General features: G+C 40.7%; 1 protein-coding gene across 1 annotated transcript; it reads right to left on the reverse strand.

Moving 5' to 3' along the window:
- Positions 1–12,117: 12,117 nt before the first annotated feature.
- Positions 12,118–13,619, reverse strand: LOC122200455 (mitochondrial ornithine transporter 1-like). Its single transcript, XM_042906077.1, has one exon. It carries the CDS (start codon positions 13,479–13,481, stop codon positions 12,576–12,578), a length of 906 nt encoding a protein of 301 aa, XP_042762011.1. The 5' UTR covers positions 13,482–13,619; the 3' UTR covers positions 12,118–12,575.
- Positions 13,620–20,309: the final 6,690 nt, after the last annotated feature.

Genomic DNA, 20,309 nt, shown 5'->3' on the forward strand with positions numbered 1-20,309 from the left:
TCATATGTTTCATTAGTGGATAGTTCAGACTGGCAATGCACCTATTGCTCCTGCATTACCCCCTCTCTTTCACCCTCCATCTCTGGTCTCAGTGGGAGTGCCCTGTGATCAAATTACTGAAGATGGGAAATTTGAGCCTAACCTAGAAATATTTCCACACAGAAATCTGGCAGAAGCCAGAATAAGACCTCTAGAGAATTGCATCCTGTAGGACTGGCCCAGAAAGGGAGTGAACTCCCCCTCATGGGAGAGAACTTCAACTGATACAACGGATTGTTCACTTTTCCTGGAAAGAAAGATGGCTAGAGTCATAGAATTTTTAATAGTTTATTTTTATTTATTTTGAGAGAGAGATAGCAAATGTGTGAGGGGCACAGAGAAATTGTTCACTTTTCCTGGAAAGAAAGATGGCTAGAGTTATAGAATTTTTAATAGTTTATTTTTATTTATTTTGAGAGAGAGATAGCAAATGTGTGAGGGGCACAGAGAGAGGGAGACAGAATCACAAGCAGTCTTCACACACTGTCAGTGCAGAGCCTGATGTGGGGCTCAAACTCACAAACTGTGAGATCATGACCTGTGCCAAAGTTAAGAGTTGGATGCCTAATGGAATGAGCCACCCAGGTGCCCCTAGAGGTATAGATTTGCATTTGTATTAGTTTTCTAGGGCTGCCATACCAAAGTACCACAAACTGGATGGCTTAAATAATGGACATTTTATCATCTTGTGGTTTTGGAAGCTGGAGGTCTGAAATTAAAATGTTAGCAAGGTTGGTTCCTTGTGAAGCCTCAGGGGGAAGAATCTGTTTTGGGTCCCTTTCCTGGACTTGTAGGTGGAATTCTTCTCCCTTTGTATCTTTACACAGTCTTCACTCCATTTGTGTCTGTGTCCAAAGTTCCCCTTTTTATAAGGGCATCAGCCATATTGGATTGGAGTCCATCCTAATGACCGCATTTTAACTTTGTTGCCTTTGTATTTTGAGGTACCAGGGGTTAGAACATCTCAGGAAAGACATAATTCAACTCATAACGTCATTTATTCATGAGCAGTGGCTGATGATTTGGCCTATACGTCATGGAGTAGAAAGATTAGAAGGTTGATAACAAGAAAGTCTGTATATAATCTCTTGCTCTGAGCTTCTTTCAAGGTGTTCGTGTAGTACTGTATTTCCTTCATTACATAACCCATTTATCCATTCCTTTAGTCATAGATATTATTGTTTGTTCTCTGCATTTATTTTCAAAATTTTCCATGCTTGGAAGGGACATTAAATTTGGCCACTGTGCTGGTCTAGATTGCAGGCAGCAATACTAGTCTAGCAACACTTCCCTTTGAGTCCACTCCTATTCACATAGAATAAGGTTGCAGAGCTGCAGAATGAGGGGGCTATATATACCACCAGCAATATAGCTGCATTCACTGTTAACCCCAATTTTTCCAGACGGGGTGAAGGTACATCCTGGCTGAGCAGGCCCTTAGGAATTCTGACATAAAGGTTAAAAACATAGTTATAGTTTCTTGCTTAGGAATTATCCCTGATTCCAGACCTTGTAGTTGCAGACCTGGTCCTATGACTACTGTATCAAGCAGGGAAAAAATAGTTGAGGTGATACGGGGACAAAAGTATGGCAACACCTCCCCTACTCCCTCTTCCCCAGAGCCATCAGAAAAACAAGAGAAATGTAGCCAGTAGGGACAGTCCTTTAGACACACCTGTGAAGGCATGTAAGCCAGATCTTCCTGCTTTTATCTGCCCCTATTTTAGACAACCAATTTTTTTCTTTGGTTTGAAGAAATGATGGTCAGTTGTCTAAATTGGTGCAGTATTTTCTGTTCTGGTTCTTTCATAACACTCTGAGCATTTGCATCTACCACCAGGTAAGCCAAGCCTAGTCCATTGTCCATATCTATTCCTGTCAGCACCCATTTGTAGCCCCCTGGAGCTACCAGTATCAGCTTGACTTGCCAGTTATGTTCAAGGATTTCCCACCAGGGAATCTGCCATATAGCCACCTGTAGTCTCTGTGTCTTTTGTGGACAGTCAGAACAGTCTTTACTGGCATTTTGTGTCTCAGTGGGTGCAAGAGGAATATGTCTAGATTCATCCCTTCTCTACATTGCCCTAATATCCACTTATTTCATGGACTCAGGTGACCACCTTATCAGGGTATTAGCCTTTCAAACAGGATATTTGTCCATTCACCTTGGAACTGTCATCCATAAACCAAGCAACTTTTTGTTGGTTAGTCGAGTGCTCTTTATAGAGCACTGCCGTGTGATAGTAGAATGCAGAAAGTCCTTATGAAATTCCAGAGTCAGTCCTAGGGGAAAAGAGGCTCCTACTTGTAAATATCTCCTGTACTCCCCAGGCAGCATGATCCTAAGTAAATCACTTCCATTTTATTATAGAACTTGTCTGGGCATTGAGGTCTTCATTAGAGTGTTTTTCAATATCACTCTAGACGTTATGGGTATTTCAGGTTTCAAGAACCTCCTATGTCCTGCAGTAATCAGGATAGCTTTGGTTAACATCTGATAGCAAGGTAGCAAATACCTGTCAAATGGAAATTCTCTTGTCCAAAGTCACCATAGTCATTACTGGGAAGCACTCACAGGCTTTTGTCTTAAGTCCCAGATGAGGTTCCTTCCACATAGGGCTATCGACAGAGAGAATTTGTCCCTACTAGTACTCTAGCTTCCATTCCACACTGTGTGGCTCAGGCAATCTTACTAGTTCTCATTTAGCATGTCCAATTAGCCTTACTTGAAGAGAGCTGATTTACATGTCTTCTGTTTTATAATACTAAGTAGGAGAAATGTTCCCCAGTCAGATACAATGTCTGTAGCCCAAGTACAATCAGGTAAAAAAGACACAACCTCTTCATGTATAGCTTGTTCAAAGATACCAATTCTACAAAATTTTACCATAATTCTATCAACTCATATGTTCCTCACTGTAGCCTCTATTGGGATATTATCCACAGGTTTTGATTTTACTATACTAGGTAGAGGAAGAGTTCCTCAGCCATATAGAACATCCATTCCCATATAAAATATTCAGTAAAGTTCAGGGGCGCCTGGGTGGCGCAGTCGGTTAAGCGTCCGACTTCAGCCAGGTCACGATCTCGCGGTCCGTGAGTTCGAGCCCCGCGTCAGGCTCTGGGCTGATGGCTCGGAGCCTGGAGCCTGTTTCCGATTCTGTGTCTCCCTCTCTCTCTGCCCCTCCCCCGTTCATGCTCTGTCTCTCTCTGTCCCAAAAATAAATAAAAAACGTTGAAAAAAAAAAATAAAAATAAAATATTCAGTAAAGTTGACACAACCTCTTTTTTTTTTAATTTTTTAACGTTTATTTTTTTTTCAACGTTTTTTATTTATTTTTGGGACAGAGAGAGACAGAGCATGAACGGGGAAGGGGCAGAGAGAGAGGGAGACACAGAATCGGAAACAGGCTCCAGGCTCCGAGCCATCAGCCCAGAGCCTGACGCGGGGCTCGAACTCACGGACCGCGAGATCGTGACCTGGCTGAAGTCGGACGCTTAACCGACTGCGCCACCCAGGCGCCCCTAACGTTTATTTTTGACGGAGAGAGAGAGACAGAGAGACAGAGAGCGAGCAGGGAAGGGGAAGAGAGAGAGAGGGAGACACAGAATTCGAAGCAGGCTCTAGGCTCTCAGCTGTCAGCCCAGAGCCCAATGTGGGGCTCAAACTCACAAGCCATGAAATCATGACCTGAGCTGAAGTCAGACACTTAGCTGACTGAGTCACCCAGGTGTCCCAACACAACATCTTTACATAATACTTGCTTAAACATTCTGTCTTTCATAATCCGACCAACCATTAAGGTTTTAGGTAATCTCAACCTAATTGTAGCCCAAATCATGGCTTCACCAGTGGGCTTTGGTACCACATTATGTGGGACTTCCATATCAAGGAGTCCTGGAAACTTCTCTTCTTCACCCCCTGACCATTTTAACCACTCTTGTGCAAAAGGCTTTGGGTCCCCTGTGAGAGGCCAAGTCATGGGATGCTGGCTCTTTTGTCAGTCTTTATCTTGATTAATCTGCCTAAGCAATGTCCCCAAGGGATTTCTGGTTAAGTTTCTCATTGTAATCTCTACCTTCTGACTTTTTACATGTCTTCAAACAGGGGTAAAGAGAGTTAGACTTGTTTGGGGGTCCTTTAATGTTGGGAGGCCAACGAGGAGGTCCCTTTGGCCTGCCCAACCTTAGGTAGTGCTGTATTAAAACCTTTGTTTAATGCAATCAGTGTCCATTTTACTTACCCCATTTTTAAGTAGTCATCTAAAGATTTCCACCCTGCTAGGACAAGTCCTATGGCTCCCTCCTTTTTGTTTCCTCTTTATTTTGTTCCTATAAACATTCATTCTATTCATCTATTCCTTAATAACCATTTAAAAATTTCCACCTTTTTTGGGAAGAGTACTTTGTCTCTCCCCTGGCCTTTCCCCAATCTCTTGTTAATTAATTTAATGTTTTTATTAGCATGTAGAAGACTCTTAGGGAGAAGCTGAGACAGAAAATTCAATTAGGCATCCCAAACTGTTTTTTGGTTTTGCAACAATAAGGTAATATGGGATGCCCATGTGAAAGGGCCTGCCCTAAATACAGCATTTACAATGATCTAGGTGATGGGCATATTCAGTGGGCGAGTATCACCGTCATCATAAAGCCAATCCCACACAGTTTGCATGTGAAGTGTGTAAGTAGCTTCATCTGGGCTGTTCCACTTGGCATTTCTAGAGGGAGATGGACAGTTCCTCTTCTCAGGGTAAACAGACCTTACAGTGGCCCCGTGTCAGGCTCTGTGCTGACAGAGCCTGGAGCCTGCTTCAGATTCTGTGTTTCCCCCTCTGTCTACCCCTCCCCTGCTCACGCTCTGTGTCTCTCTGTCTCTCAATAATAAATAAATGTTAAAAAAATTGTTTAAAAAGATACTGGCCCTGGAATAAAAGATTAATAAATTTGTATTAAAATCAAGGACTTGGACTCACCAATAGACATCTTAAAGATGTAAAAAGGACAAGTCCTGAGAATGTAATGTACAGCATGGTGACTATAGTTGATACTACTGTATTGTACATTTATAAGTTTCTAAGAGACCAGATCTTAACATTTTTCATCTCAAGAAAAATATAACTATGTATGGTGGTTGGATGATAACTAGACTTATTGTGGGGATCATTTCATTTCATTCCATAATACATACAAATATTGAATCATTATGTTGTACCTCTGAAACTAACATGTTACATGTCAACTAAACCTCAATAAAAATAGAAGATACGATAAGGTACAAGCCAGGCATTATCTACTAAATTGCATAATTACTCCTAAATAAATGCCTGAGAGTTCTATAATTTCTATTCCCAGTTATATATCCAAGAGAAACTCTTGCACATTTACATCAAGAGGTATATATGAGAGGGGCGCCTGGGTGGCTCAGTCAGATGAGTGTCTGACTTTGGCTCAGGTCATGATCTCGTGGTTTGGGGGTTTGAGCCCCGCATCGGGCTCTGTGGCTGACAGCTCAGAGCTTGGAGCCTGCTTCCAATTCTGTGTTTCCTTCTCTCTCTGCCCCTCTCCCACTTGTGCTCTGTCTCTCTCTATCAAAAATAAATAAACGTAAAAAATTTTTTTAAATAAAAAAAAGAGCTATAAGAATATTTATATTAGCTGTGTGCACAAGAGAAAATATCAGGAAACAATCCATATGCCCACCAACTAATGAGTAAATGATGGTAGACTCACAAAATGGAATGTTTTACAGTAGCCAAAATAAATGGATTACAGTAACACAACATTATTGGATTTTAAGAATAAATATTAAGTGGAAAAATAAGTAGCAAAGTATTACATACAGTATTTTTACCTTTACTATAAAGTTTAAAACAACTAAATGAAAAATCTATACAGGGGAGTAATATATAATACACTAAAAGCATATTCAAAAGAGCAAAGAATGATGTACATAGAATTCGGGATGATGATTATCTTCATTTGGTGAAGGTGGGGACAGGTATGAGGGACCGTGTATATGGTTAGATGTAGATTATTACCAAGTCCCTAGCATTTGGGGGAGGTGCTATGTTTATAAATTCCCATTACTATTTAGATTTATAACTAGACAGAGAAATAGATAGATGATATTGGATGTATAAGTAGATAAATAATGTAGGTCATATATGGACTAATGATGACAGTTTATTATAATCCAATTCTGTGAACTTGAGTTCTAACTAGATTTAAAAAAAATACTGCATATGTGATAGAACATAAGCACATGGAATTAACAATGAAGTATTCTTGCTAAAATATTTAACTTCAACCAAGCCTTCCCTCAAGGACACAAAGCCCAGAAACCCAGGGGCCTTCCTGTATTACAGAAGACAGGAATAGCACCATGGTAGTCTCCACATTAAGAGCTGAAGACTAACTCTGCTGTGCAGCTTCTTGATGACCCACTGGGCACCTGAGTCTGAGAATATTCTTATGTCTGGTTTCAAGGACACAAGGAAGCTTTTTTGTGGGCAACATCTCCAAGAACTAGATTGGGAACCCAGAGTGCTGCCTAGAGAAGAGTAAGCCATTTCTCCAAAGGCAGAAAGAAGCCTTTCCTCTGAATGCGCCAAAGAGCCATTTGTCTTTTAACAGAAAAGAAGGTACACGGAAGGTTGCCCTAGTTAAGGCCTGCCAAGAGTCCAGGTGGCTGATGAGAACCTAATGAAACGACTTTAGGCTGCAGTAGAACTACTCATTATAAAGACAACCATCTGGGGTGCCTGGATGACTTGGTTGAGCACCCAACTCTTGATTTTGGCTCAGGTCATGATCTTACAGTTTGTGGATTTGAGCCCCACATCAGGCTACATGCTGGCAGTGTGAAGTCTGCTTGAGATTCTCCCTCTGGTCCTCCCCCACTCGTGCTGTCTCTCAAAATAAATAAATAAACTTAAAAAAAAAAAAAGACAACAATCTGGCTTCCCCTTGGCAGACATAATACCTTTTCTGGGGAAATCCTCCCACCCCCTGAATGTGCAGGATTGTTAACAGACATCTATTTCTATAAAACTGTTTACCCACTGTGGAGTTTTTCACCTCAAGATACAGATTCAAAGCCAGTAATACCAAATGTTTTGTACTGTTTTCAAAAAAGCCATTAAGCCTGATGCAGTGAACCAGTCATCAGTTGACCACCATCAACCTGAAAAAGGTCAGGACACAGGAAGATGCTAATCTACCTCTTAAACAACATTGACAAAGAGTAATCGTTGGCATCAGGAGGGAGCTGAGAACACTGTGGATGGTGCAGCACATGAAGCAGGCCACAGACTTGGATAATAGTTCCAACACTGAAATAATTAACTTTCTAAAAACGTTCTCAGCAAAGACTTCTGGGCCATTCCACATGAATCTGGACAGACCAGAGAGACTAGAGAGTTACAGGCTTTCAATGGTGCTCAAGTTGGAAATGCAGACTCCAGATAGAGGGTACTTTCTGAATTTGAGCAAAAATCTCCTGTGAGTATTTTATGTACACAACTACTTCCTAGAAGTATCATCACTTGTCTTTAGAACCCTGGGCCAAAAAAAAAGAACCTATTTTTCTTTCAAATTCAGCAACTTGGAGATATTTTCTTGTTTGAACAAGAAAAATTTTTTGAACAATTTTCTTGTTCAAACAAAATATCAGCTTTGATGCTCCATTGCCAAATATGGTCCTTCTGAGGTATCACATATACTGAACAATTGCTACAGCTTGGTATCCCATGAAAGCTAGACAAAGAATGAATTTCTAGCTACAACATCACTGTAGCATTGCAAGATGCAGACCATCTGGCTCTGACAGTATACCAAAAGGTATAATAAATATCAGAAAAGATTTTTCAAAGATGAGGATTAAATTACGTTATGTCAAAGTGAAGTTTAAAATAAGACTAGGCATCAGAACAACGGATTTGACAATTTACATCTTAGAGATAAATAACCGTCTCACTACACACACAAATAAATGGTAACTGTGAGGTGATGGATGTGTTAACAAACCTAATTGTGGTAATCATTTCACAAGATATACATATGTCAAATCATCACATTGTAAACCTTAACTTACACAATGTTATCTGTCAATTAAATCTCAATAAAACTATGGAGAAAAAGAAATACTATGCACCAATTTAAGGAATACAAAAAACCCAACAATACAAAAACAAAACACAACAAAGGGAAAGAGGCAGCTCCTCAAATTCAGAGATCCCATCACTCATTTTACACACACAGACAATTTGGATTCTACCTTTTTTAATGTTTATTTATTTTTGAGAGAGAAAGAGAGCATGAGCAAGGGAGGGACAGAGAGGGGGACAGAGGATTTGAAGTGGGCTCTGCGCTGACAGCAGACAGCCTGATACAGGGCTCCAACTCAAGAATTGAGAGATCACGACCTGAGCTGAAGTCAGATGCTTAACCCACTGAGCTACACAGGAACCCCTAGATTCTACTTTTTCATATAAAATTTTATTCTAAGGGCGCCTGGGTGGCTCAGTCAGTTAAGCATCCAACTTTAGCTCAGGTCATGATCTCATGGCTCATGGGCTCGAGCCCCGCATTGGGCTCTGTGCTGGCAGTTCAGAACCTGCAGCCTGCTTTGGATTCTGTGCCTCCCTCTCTCTCTGCCCCTCCCCTGCTCACGTTCTCTCTCTCTCTCTCTCTCAAATAAACACTAAAAAAAATTTTTTTTTAAATTTTATTCTAGAATATCATTCTTCTAACTGTAAAACAAACATCTAAACCATCAGATCCTTGAGGATAGAAACCAAATACATTAATGTCTGAATACCCAGAGGTAAATATGGTACATTATAAATGATGTGAATTAAATATTTTTAATTAGGTAAATAATTTAATAATATAAAACTCCAAATTTCTCTAAACACATTATCTCAAGTTACCTTATCTTTGTCTGGAGTACAGATCTAAAATTATACAAATTGTACCCAAATATCAAATCATAAGTTAAGCAAATTGAGTGGAAAAAAATTCTCCTGACTTAGAATTTGATCTTCCTTAGCTGCCTCAAACTATTTTTTTTAAATTTACTTATTTTGGGGCGCCTGGGTGGCTCAGTCAGTTAAGCGACCAACTTCAGCTCAGGTCATGATCTCATGGTTTGTGAGTTCGAGCCCCGTGTCTGGCTCTGTGCTGACAGCTGGGAGCCTGGAGCCTGCTTCGGATTCTGTGTCTCCAACTCTCACTGCCCCTCCCTCACTTGTGCTCTCTCTCTGTCTATCAAAAATAAATAAAATGTAAAAAATAAGTTTATTTATTTTGAGGGTTGGGACAGAAAGGGAGATAGAGAATCCCAAGAAGGCTCTGCACTGTCAGCACAGAGCTCAACATGGGGCTTGAACTCAGGCACTGTAAGATCATGACCTATTTCTTTTGAAAACTATTTCTTTTGAAGATATTGTTAAACCTTTGATAGACAACACGTAGAAAGGTATGCCAACAACAGGAGTGAGACAAGCTCACAAGTGCTGGGCAGGGGGCCTGTGGACTCTGAAGACATTCACTTCCTGCTGGAAGCCAGTTCTGCTCTCTCTTCTTCCTTAATCCAGGTCTGTTTGGATGAAGTTCCACTAAGCTACTGACCATTTAAGTATGAAATGTAGAACATAAATGTGGGAATGCAAGCTTGTCCAGCCATTCTGGAAAACAGCATGGAGGTTCCTCAAAAAACTAAAAACAGAACTACCCTAATGACCCAGGAATTGCACTACTAGGCATTTATCCACGGGATACAGGTGTGCTGTTTTGAAGGGAGACATGCACCCCCATGTTTATAGCAGCACTATCAACAATAGCCAAAGTAGGAAAAGAGCCCAAACGTCCATCGATGGATGAATGGATAAAGAAGATGTGGTATATATATGCAATGGAGTATTACTCGGCCATCAAAAGGAATGAAATCTTGCCATTTGCAACTACATGGATGGAGCCGAAGGGTATTATGCTAAGTGAAATTAGTCAGAGAAAGACAAAAACCATATTACTTCACTCATATGAGGACTTTAAGAGACAAAACAGATGAACCTAAGGGAAGGGAAACAAAAATAATATAAAAACAGGGAGGGGGACAAAACAGAAGAGACTCATAAATATGGAGAACAAACTGAGGATTCCTGGAGGGGTTGTGGGAGGGGGGATGGGCTAAATGGGTAAGGGGCACTAAGGAATCTACTCCTGAAATCGTTACACTATATGCTAACTAATTTGGATGTAAATTTAAAAAATAAAAAAGAAAATTAAAAGAAAAAAGAAAAAAAAAACAATTGAAGACTTGAAAGGACAGCTATTAAAGACCTATCATTATCACTATAAAAAAAAGAACATAAATGTATAAGTAACTCAAAAGTAAAGTAGAAAAATGGTTTGGGGCACCAGGATGGCTCGGTCGGTTAAGTATCCAACTTCAGTTCAGGTCATGATCTCATGATCCGTGAGTTCAAGCCCCTCGTCGGGCTCTGTGCTGACAGCTCAGAGACTGGAGCCTGCTTCAGATTCTTATGTCCCTCTGTCTTTCTGCTCCTCCCCCTCTCACACTCTGTCTCTCTCAAAAATAAACATTAAAAGGGCGCCTGGGTGGCTCAGTGGGTTAAGCGTCCAACTCCAGCTCAGGTCATGATCTCACGGTCCGTGAGTTCGAGTCCCGCGTCGGGCTCTGTGCTGACAGCTCAGAGCCTGGAGCCCGTTTCAGATTCTGTGTCTCCCTCTCTCTCTGCCCCTCCCCTGTTCATGTTCTGTCTCTCTCTGTCTCAAAAATAAATAAACGTTAAAAAATTTTTTTAAATAAAAAAAATACACATTAAAAATTTTTTTTAAGTAGAAAAGTGGTTTTCTTTTAAAGAAAAAGCAAATGGAAGACCAACCATTGCTCTCCAGCACACCAAGCCCAACACTGAGTTTTCCCTCCCCAAACGTCTGCCGCAATCCCCATTTGTCAACATCTCATTTCTCTGACCCTCTTGTTTCTGGGACTATGCCTAGAGTTACTATAGAAGCTTCACAGATAGCAAAAAGCTAAGGGGAACTGGAGATTCCACACAAAATTTCCAATGGTGATAGATACACATGGTGTGGACTACTACTAAGACTGGTAGCTGGCTTGCTTTCAGCTTTCCAGGCTGTTTAAAAACAGTTTTTATTGACAGAAATTCTGCTTGTCTTTGAGCAGCAAGGAATAATGAGGCTTACTTTGGTTGTAACAAGAATGACCCCCTATACCGTATGGCCAAAGAACAGTTGCTCATCTACAAGTCTGTGTGGATCAGATGAAGTATGTTTTGTTTTTTTGTTTTCTGGGTTTTTCTTTTATCAGTGCTTTACACATACGTATGATATAGTTTAATAAATTGCTTTTCTCATGTTTCATTGCTTTATAAAGTTACACCCCATATACAGTCATCAATAAATTTCCCTGATGGCCAATATCAAATTTAGAAGGTTCCAACATTGTAAAAGAATGACAAGGAGTTATAGATCCTGAGGGAGATTTCAGGATGGGTCAGCCCTAGCATTATTTACTGTGGAGTGCAAGTATTAAGTTCTGTTTGGTTTTTCCTGTGAGGAGAGAACTTCATCTACTTGCTCGCCAAACAATGAGCAAAGGATCCCTTGGCTTTGGTGCTCTATGTTCCCTGGAAGGGTTTCTGACTGTTGGAGGCAGAGAGGACAATGAATGGTCCAAAGTGCTTCAATAGCCCCATTCCATTAATCCGTCCCTCAATCTAAAGCCCAGCAGAGGGGAAGCTCTTTGGGAGGGAAAAAGAGGGAAAGTTGGTACAGATGAAGGCTGCACTACTTCCCCAAGTCCTGATGCTGTAGGCTACACCTAACTAAGAGTGCCGAATATGATCCCACTTTGAAAGTGAATGCCACTATTTTAAGAATAGAGAAATTGCAGGATGCTTACTCTGAAATTGTACTCAACAATGTGGAAGCCACATCAGTATGCAAGTATGTTGTCCTCTTAAAAATCTAGGTGGGTATTTGGGGTTTCAAGCACCACACAAAAACTTTTTAAAAACTTTAATTGCCTAGTATAGAGAACATGTTAAGCAGAATGGGTTAAGCTATCATTTATGATCATCTTCATGAAACATGGTTACCTCTTTCTGCTGATATGACATTAAACATGGGACCAAACTGTTTTACTCACAACAGATAACCAACTAAACTGCATGTACATGTACAGGTTTATGCAACAGCCATGATATAACTAGATTTAGCATTCAGAACAGGTTCACAGACCACCAGCTCACTCTGTATATCCCACCAAACACAAGAGCAGTCATCTTCTATTTTAATACAATTATGGGTAGAAATTATATGATGTAAAATAGAAGATCTTCCATAAAGTTTAGGGTAGAAGAAGGGAAGACAAAAACAAAATTCCCATGAAGTAAAAAATAATTCCACATTGGTCCAGTACTCCATGAAACCAGAGATAAACTATAGTCCTCTAAGGCATTTACTTAGATCCAGTTCACCAAGACACTTCAATATGCTTCAAACTGGCTCATCATCATCCTCCTGCTATATTCATAAGCTAAAAATAGTGATCCATTGGCAGGGAATGCTCGAATCATAGTAGCTTTCATTCCAGAATATAAGGCTGCTATTCCTTCATTTTCCACAATACTTACAAGAGTTCCCATAAATCCAGCCTGTTTTCCAGACATGGAAAGAACCTGAATTCTGGATTTGATACAATCCACTGGGTATATGACAAGCCAAAGGCAAATTCCAGCAATTCCACCACTTAGCATCAAAGGGACAGGGCCTAGTTCGTCTTTTGATCTCCCTGAGGCAAAAAATGATCGACTCAGTTCATAGCCACCAAAGAAGAAGAAATAGCCCGGTACTTCTTGAAGTAGAGTGCTCGAAAGTCCGTGGTAGAAGCCCAAGAAGCCATCCTTTCTAAGGATACTCTTCACGACGGACCAGACTGTGTTCTGGCTTTTTGTTATTTTCCCTGACATTTCCATTTCGTACATGGTCTGTAGCCGGCACTTCACAAGCTCAGTGGGGCACAGGGCCAGCGCAGCAAACACGGAGGCGAAGGACCCCGCAGTTGCGGTCTGCAGTTCACTCAGCTTCTCCTGTTTGTCCAATCCAACTACTTTCTTCACAAGCTGTTGGCAGAAGCCATAGCACATGAAGAGGACAGAGTTCTCGGCGACGTAGGCAATCAGCGCTGGGCCAGTCCCCTTGTAGAAGCCGCGGAAACCCACTTGGGAGTACGTCTTCAGGCAGCAGTCGGTGAAGCTCTTGTACAGGCCGGGGAACGTCTGCATCTTCACTTTCACTGTGTCGAAAGGCTGCCCAGTCAGGACACATGCTGTGCCCCCTATGGCGCCCGCTGTGAGGTCGATGGTGGCTTGGATGGCAGGATTGGACTTCATGTTCGCCCACTCTTCCGCTGGTCTCCGTGGGAAGCAACTCTCTGGAGCTCAGGGCAGGCGTCCCACACCCAGACGCCCATTCTCCACTCTCCCTCCTCCTGGGGAGAAGCCGCTTAACCCCAAGAGAAGCCTCGGGACGCGCTCCCGCGCACAGAAATAACCCCCGGCTTGCCGGCGTGCGCGAGACCCTCCAGCGTGCCCTGCTGCCCGCAGCGCCCGCCCCACCCCCATCCCCGCCCCGCCCCCATCCGCCCGGCCCTCCCCGCACCCGCCCGCCGGGGACGAGGTCTCGGTACACACTTTTAATGAATTGTAACACAGAGATTGAAAGCTACTTTATAAATTCTTTCATTTAAGGCCAGAGACAATAGGCGCCGATGTTAGTGCTTTCCCCTTCGGCTAGGTTCCCACCTACTCCCCACATTTCTTACTAGGCAAAATAAAAGGGGATATGCTCCTGTTGGTCGAGCCTGGAGTCAAAGGGTCAAATCTAAAGACACAGAGGTTTCAAACAGAGAAGATAAACTACTTGGGGTTTTTTACATGACAGTCGGTGGCTGCTTTTGATCAGAAAACTGGAATGGCGGCTCTGCCGCAGGGTGAGGCGCCGCCGCACCTCTCTGGGTCCTGGTCTTCCCTCGACTGGGGACGCCCCGGTGACGGTGGGAGAGGAAGCCTAACGCGAGCAGATCCGCTCCGCGGTGACGGCTGGAGAATGGCTATTTTTATGGCAACATCGCTCAGGATCTGGGGCTGAAGTCCTGGAAACCGGTGGCCCAGAGTCCTCATCATTTTCGGAGGTAGGATACAGCGTTTTTACAATTGGCTTGGAAAACAGGTATTTATGTGTTGCTAAGAAAGTTGATAGAAAAGAGCTGTGTGGTTCCAGCGCTCTCTAGAGCACAGCAGCGGACGTTCGGGATACAAATGCCAACAGGACTGGCTTCCAAGGCAAGGTGCGGTTTTGGACATAAGCTTGAGGATGCAGCTTTTTAGGACACACCTTTACCTTCCGGATAGATGCTCGTAATCCCGTTGTTAGAATTAATTCTCTTAAGGTTTTCATTCCAAGGCCTAGTTGGTGTTTTATTTTGGGGGTAAAAATAAAACGGAAGGGGCAGGAAGTACGCTGAAATGATTCTACCTTCGGAAACCTTTCCTTGTCCGATTATCTTTGGCTATCAGTTAATCAAATGAGGTACTGGGGCGCCTAGTGGCTCAGTCTGTTAAGCGTCAGACTTCTGCTCAGGTCATAATCTCACAATTTGAGCCCCTTTTGGGGCTCTCTGCTGTCAGCACAGAGCCTGCTTCAGATCCTCTGTCTCCCTCTCTCTGCCCCGTTCCTGCTTGCTCCCTCTTTCTCTCTCAAAAAATAAATAAATATAAAAATTTTTTAAAAATAAGTGAGGCATTGAAATAAAAAATAAAAGTCCATTTGCAACTACGTGGATGGAACTAGAGGGTATTATGCTAAGCGAAATTAGTCATAGAAAGACATATATTATTTCATTCATATGACAAATTTAAGATACAAAACAGATGAACATAAGGGAAAGGAAGCAAAAATAATATAAAAACAGAGAGGGGACAAAACATAAGGGATTCTTTAAAATTTTTTTAATGTTTTATTTATTTTTGAGAGAGAGTGAGAGAGTGCGAGTGGGGAAGGGCAGAGAGAGAGGGAGACAGAATCTGAAGCAGGCTTCAGGCTCCCAGCTGACAGCATAGAGCCCGTCTAGGGGCTCGAACTCATGAACCATGAGATCATGACCGGAGCTGAAGTCATGACCTGAGCCGAAGTTGATGGTAACTGAGCCACCCAGGCGCCCCAGGGGGACTCTTAAATACAGAGAACAAACAGGTTTGTGGAGGGGTTGTGGGGGGCGGGGAATGGGCTAACTGGTTAAGGAGCATTAAGGAATCTACTCCTGAAATCATTGTTGCACTATCTGTTAACTAACTTGGATGTAAATTAAAAATAAATTAATTAAACAAAAATAAATGAATACATACATACATACTGGTGAGGCACTGAAAAGCAAATGGTGCATGGATAGCTTGTCAGCAGGTAGACTTCATTGAAGTAGATAGTGACCTGGCCTTTTCTTTGGGGAAGGCCCAAATGTCAGTATCTGACCTCTTTTCTCTGGATCACATGGTTTCTTTAGAGAATAATCTTTGAATCTTGACTATGTGTGTGTTTGTGTGTGTGTGTGTGTGTGTGTGTGTGTGTGTGTGTGTGTGTAGATGTATGCCTTGGAAATGGATTTAATGAGACCAAGAATGGAGTAAGGGGGTAACATTACTGCAGTAAAGTACATAGATTTTCACCTAATTTTGTTTGATGCTGTACAACCCTTTATCTGTGCCTGCTTTCTCTGAGTTTGAGCCTCCTTTGGTTCAATTTACCTAGAAAGTACACTTTTCATCTGTGGGATGGGGAAGGAAGTCATTCTAGGAAGGGATAGGGATCCTGGACATCCAATAGCTCTGGATATACTTTAATGAATCCCCCATGTCCAGCCTCATGCCTTTCCCCCTTCCTTGGAAACTTCTGCCTGCAAATATTGAGCCTCTTGCAGGTTCTGTCAGTTGGGTTTGTCTCTCTTTGGTATACTGCCTTGCAGACATTTAGCATGTAACTTTCTCTGATCTCTGAATTTATCATTCTTTCCTCTGCTTTGGACTTCTGAAAACAGATTGACATTCCTCATTCACTGTTGTCTCATCTCTTTTTTTGACTTTAGGGGTTCTTGTTATCTGGGCAAACTTTTTTCCTAATGTTTATTTATTTATTTTGAGAGGGGGTAGGGGCAGAGGGAGAGAGAGAGAGAATCCGAAGCAGCCTCCCTGATATGAGCACACAGCCCAATGTGGGACTTGATCTCACACACCATGAGATCATGACCTGAGCCAAAATCAAGGGTTGGAGGCTTACCTGGCTCAGCCATCCAGGTGTCCCTTGGCAAATTTTTGACAAAGAAAAGAGCTATGTGAGAACACTGTGCCGTTTTACATTGGAAAAGGAATTTTAAATTCTTCATGTCATATTTGAAGGATTTTTAAAAATTTATTTTACTTTTTTTTTCTTAAAATAAACTCTACCCCCAAGTGGGGCTGGAACTCACCACTCGAAGATCAAGGGTCACATGCTTTAGTGACTGAGCCAGCCAGGCACCCTGAGGGATTTTTTGTTATGTTTTGATATTACCCTCAAGAAAGTCAAGGAGAAAGAAATAAAAAGCATATTTTAATATTTATTGTAGAAGCCCTATCAAGTTATCTAGAAATGCTTTTAATATCTTAATGACCATGGAGTGTCAATTAATTACATCTGGTTCATTGTTTATTTTTTAAAAAACATGCTGAGTTTTTACAAACACAAGATACATAGAAAACTGCAATAAATCATCAACTGCTTTTGTGTTAAGTTCATACATATGTTTTGGAGAAGCCAAATTAGTGATCAAGGCTAGGGAGCACAAGGGCATTAATAGGGAAATGGTCTATACCTTCATTGAATTGCCAGACATAGTTGCATAAATAGCAGAGACAGAGATCAAGTTCCATGACATATATTTAACTAAATATATGGATTTGGAGACAACAGATGCCAGAATATATTGTATCACTGACCAGCATAATAGGCAGTCTTAAGCAAGTGAAACCATTTTTTTCTTACTAACCACAATGATGATACTTCTGTTCTAATTGTAAGCATGCCCTCCCAAGCATACATACCAGAAAATAATGGCAAAGAATTTCCAGCTTTTCACTGAAGACCACTACCTTTGACAAGATGAATACCTAAATCACATGCTCCCTAGCAATTGGGCCAGATAGGAATACCAGAGAAAGTGGGGTGTGAGCCAAGGCCTGAATGACAAAAAGATAAACATGAGAATATCTGGAGACAGTTTCAGGAAAAGAGAACTGTACATGCTAAATATAGCTCTGTGGTGAGAAAGTGGTTGGCATTTGAAGTAAAGAAAAAAAAGTCCAGGATGGCTGTGTAGTGAGCAGTCTTCCTAGTGTGTATTTTCACATAGCGTGTATAAAAGATAAGAACCAGAGTTTAAGTCATTCAGAGGCACAAATTGTCACAATTTGTCCAAATTTTCATCTTAAATAAAAATTTCATCTCCAAATTGAAAATGTCAGGATTTATGTAACTAAAAACTGAATATAAAGATTCCTTTTACCTAGTCTGTAGATATAATGAAAATTGGAAGCCATACTGACATGAATGTTTATTGCAGCATTTGGTATAATAAAAAAATTGTTGTGGAACAACCTAAGTGGCCAGCAATAGGGGAGTGGATAAAATGTTTTTTAAAAAATCTTTATCATGAACTGAAGCAGTAAATCTATATGTGCTGATAAGGAAGGCTATTTATATATTTTTGAGTCATAAATTTTATAGTGGTATCTATAACAAAATCATACTTTTTTTCCTTTACCAAACTAAATATACATTTAGTTGTACACTAAATAAAGACCTGGAATGATACAGCTCAAAATGTTAACAGTTTACTCTAGAAAGTTGGTTGAAAGGGACTTTATCTTTTATTTTTTGTAAAAATCTCTGTATTATTTAATATTGAAAACTGTACTCATTGGAAACCAATTTGACAATAAACTTCATATATTGAAAAAAAACCAAACAACAACAAAAAAAAGAAAACTGTACTCATTAGCCAAAGGAACTGTGAGAATAGTGAGTCCTTTTGGTAACTCAGTACTTACTTTAAGAGAAATGGATCCCACTCTTTTTCAGTTAAGCTTTTCTTTTTACATAAGAGGGTAACTCTTAACTCTATAACTTATAACTCTGTAACTCATTATAGAGTTCTCAATATGAATAGAAAGCCAAGCTATAAATAAATCAAGTAAAAACCCAAGTTATAGTAGTTAGCAGAGTCCCTTTGTTTATGCTGCAGATTATTTGAAGCAAACTTTGTTTCTGTTGTAATTAGTTTCCTTTTTTTTGTTTGTGTTTTTTTGGAGGGGGAGGTTAATGTTTATTTATTTTGAGAGAGAGAGAGAGAAAGAGAGAGAGAGAGAGAGAGAGAGAGAGAGAGAGAGAGACCATGAGTGGGGGAGGGAAAGAAAGAGGGAGAGAGAGAATCCCAAGCAGGCTCTGGACTGTCAGCACAGAGCTCAGCACGGTACTCCATCTCACCAACTGTGAGATCATGACCTGAGCCTAAATCAAGAGTTGGGCACTTAACCGACTGAGCCACCCAGGTGTCTCTGTAGATTCTTTAATTTGAAATCAGCCACTTAAAATAGCTGTTTCTTTATACTTGTCTATCACTTTTATCATTTTTAATTCAAAATTATTTAATCCCTGTTATGTTCAGACATTAGTACATAGGCAATAATAGTTTGCTTTTATTGTTAATTTTACTATATTCCAGGCGTTGTTCTAAGTCCTTTATATGTATCAACTCAATAGCCAACAACCAACAACTCAACAGCTCTATGAGGTACATAATATTATCACCTTCATTTTAATGATGAGAACACTGAAAAAAACAGATTATTTGCCCAACAGCACACAACTAGTAGGTCACTGAGCTAGCATATAAACCCAGGCACTGCATCTCTTGATCTTGAGATTTTGATCTCTTTACTATCCTTTAGTAAGTTTACAGTGACTAACAAGCCCAAGTGCCTACTGTCAGTGAGTTTACAGCCTAGTGGGGGATGAGCCATAGGTAGTTTACACTTTAGAATGGTAAATGCATAACTGAGTATTTATCCCAGCAGACTACTGGAGAGTGCATGAGATTATAACAGACACTAAATGTGTAGTTGAGTACATCATATCCAGTATTTGGTATGGTATAGAACAATAAGTACTTGTTGAATAAAAGGTAAAGAGTAGAAGCAAAGCCATAGTAGAGCTGCTCTAGATGGAGATAAAGAAGGACTTGTTGGAGTTGGTGATGTTAAGGTTGAGAATGGAGATATGTGGGATTTGGCCAAATAAAGAGTCTTCTAGATATGGGCTAAAAATAAGTGGGAAGATGTGGTGACACGAGGCTGAAAAGGTAATTGGAATACTCATAATCTTGTGTTTTTTAAAAAAATATAAACTTAGTCCTGAAAGCAGTGGTATACCTTTGAAGAGTTTTAAGCATGGGAATGATATGATCAAATATAGCTTAGGAAGATCACTTTGGTGGCCAACTCAAAAACCTAAATTGGTGAGAAAAAAAGTTTATAAACACACAACCAGTTAGGAAGCCATTGCCATTTGTTTGGCAAGAGATGAAAATGACTTGAACTAGAACACTGCCGGTAGAGATGAAGTAGTGATTGAAGAGCTTTTTTATAAGTAGACTCAGTAGTCAGAGGGTGAGTAGTCAAAAGTTATGGCTTAAGCTTCTAGCTTCAGTAACTGGGTTGGGTGATTGTGCTCTTTATTTTCACTTAGTCATAAAACATGGAAGAGCAAGTTTTCAAGGAAAAGGAGGAAAGGAGTTCCATTTGGGGACATTTGGAGTTGAGTTGCCTGAGATACAAGTATTTCTGGTATACAGCTGAATATACTAAATCTGAAGCTCTTAAGAGATCAGAAATATGGATTTGAGAATCAGCATAGTGCTAGTAACTGAAATGGGAGTCAATCACTAGACCATTTTGCTATTGTATGCCGCATCTCTCCTTCCTATTAAAGATGGAATTCAGCCATCACTGGTGTTGAGACCTTTGTAAGAATAAATTATTTTGATAAGTGACTCACTGTAAAGGCAAATATGGTGGGAGATTTTCAGGTGTCAATGCTTTAAGTGTAGCAAAATACCAAATGTACTAAAACAG

The sequence above is a fragment of the Panthera leo genome, chromosome A1, assembly GCF_018350215.1.
Source record: "Panthera leo isolate Ple1 chromosome A1, P.leo_Ple1_pat1.1, whole genome shotgun sequence".
Taxonomy (NCBI): domain Eukaryota; kingdom Metazoa; phylum Chordata; class Mammalia; order Carnivora; family Felidae; genus Panthera; species Panthera leo.

Excerpts from the sequence above, each read along its gene's own strand:
- LOC122200455 (XM_042906077.1), bottom strand. The coding sequence starts at position 13,481 with ATGAAGTCCAATCCTGCCATCCAAGCCACCATCGACCTCACAGCGGGC.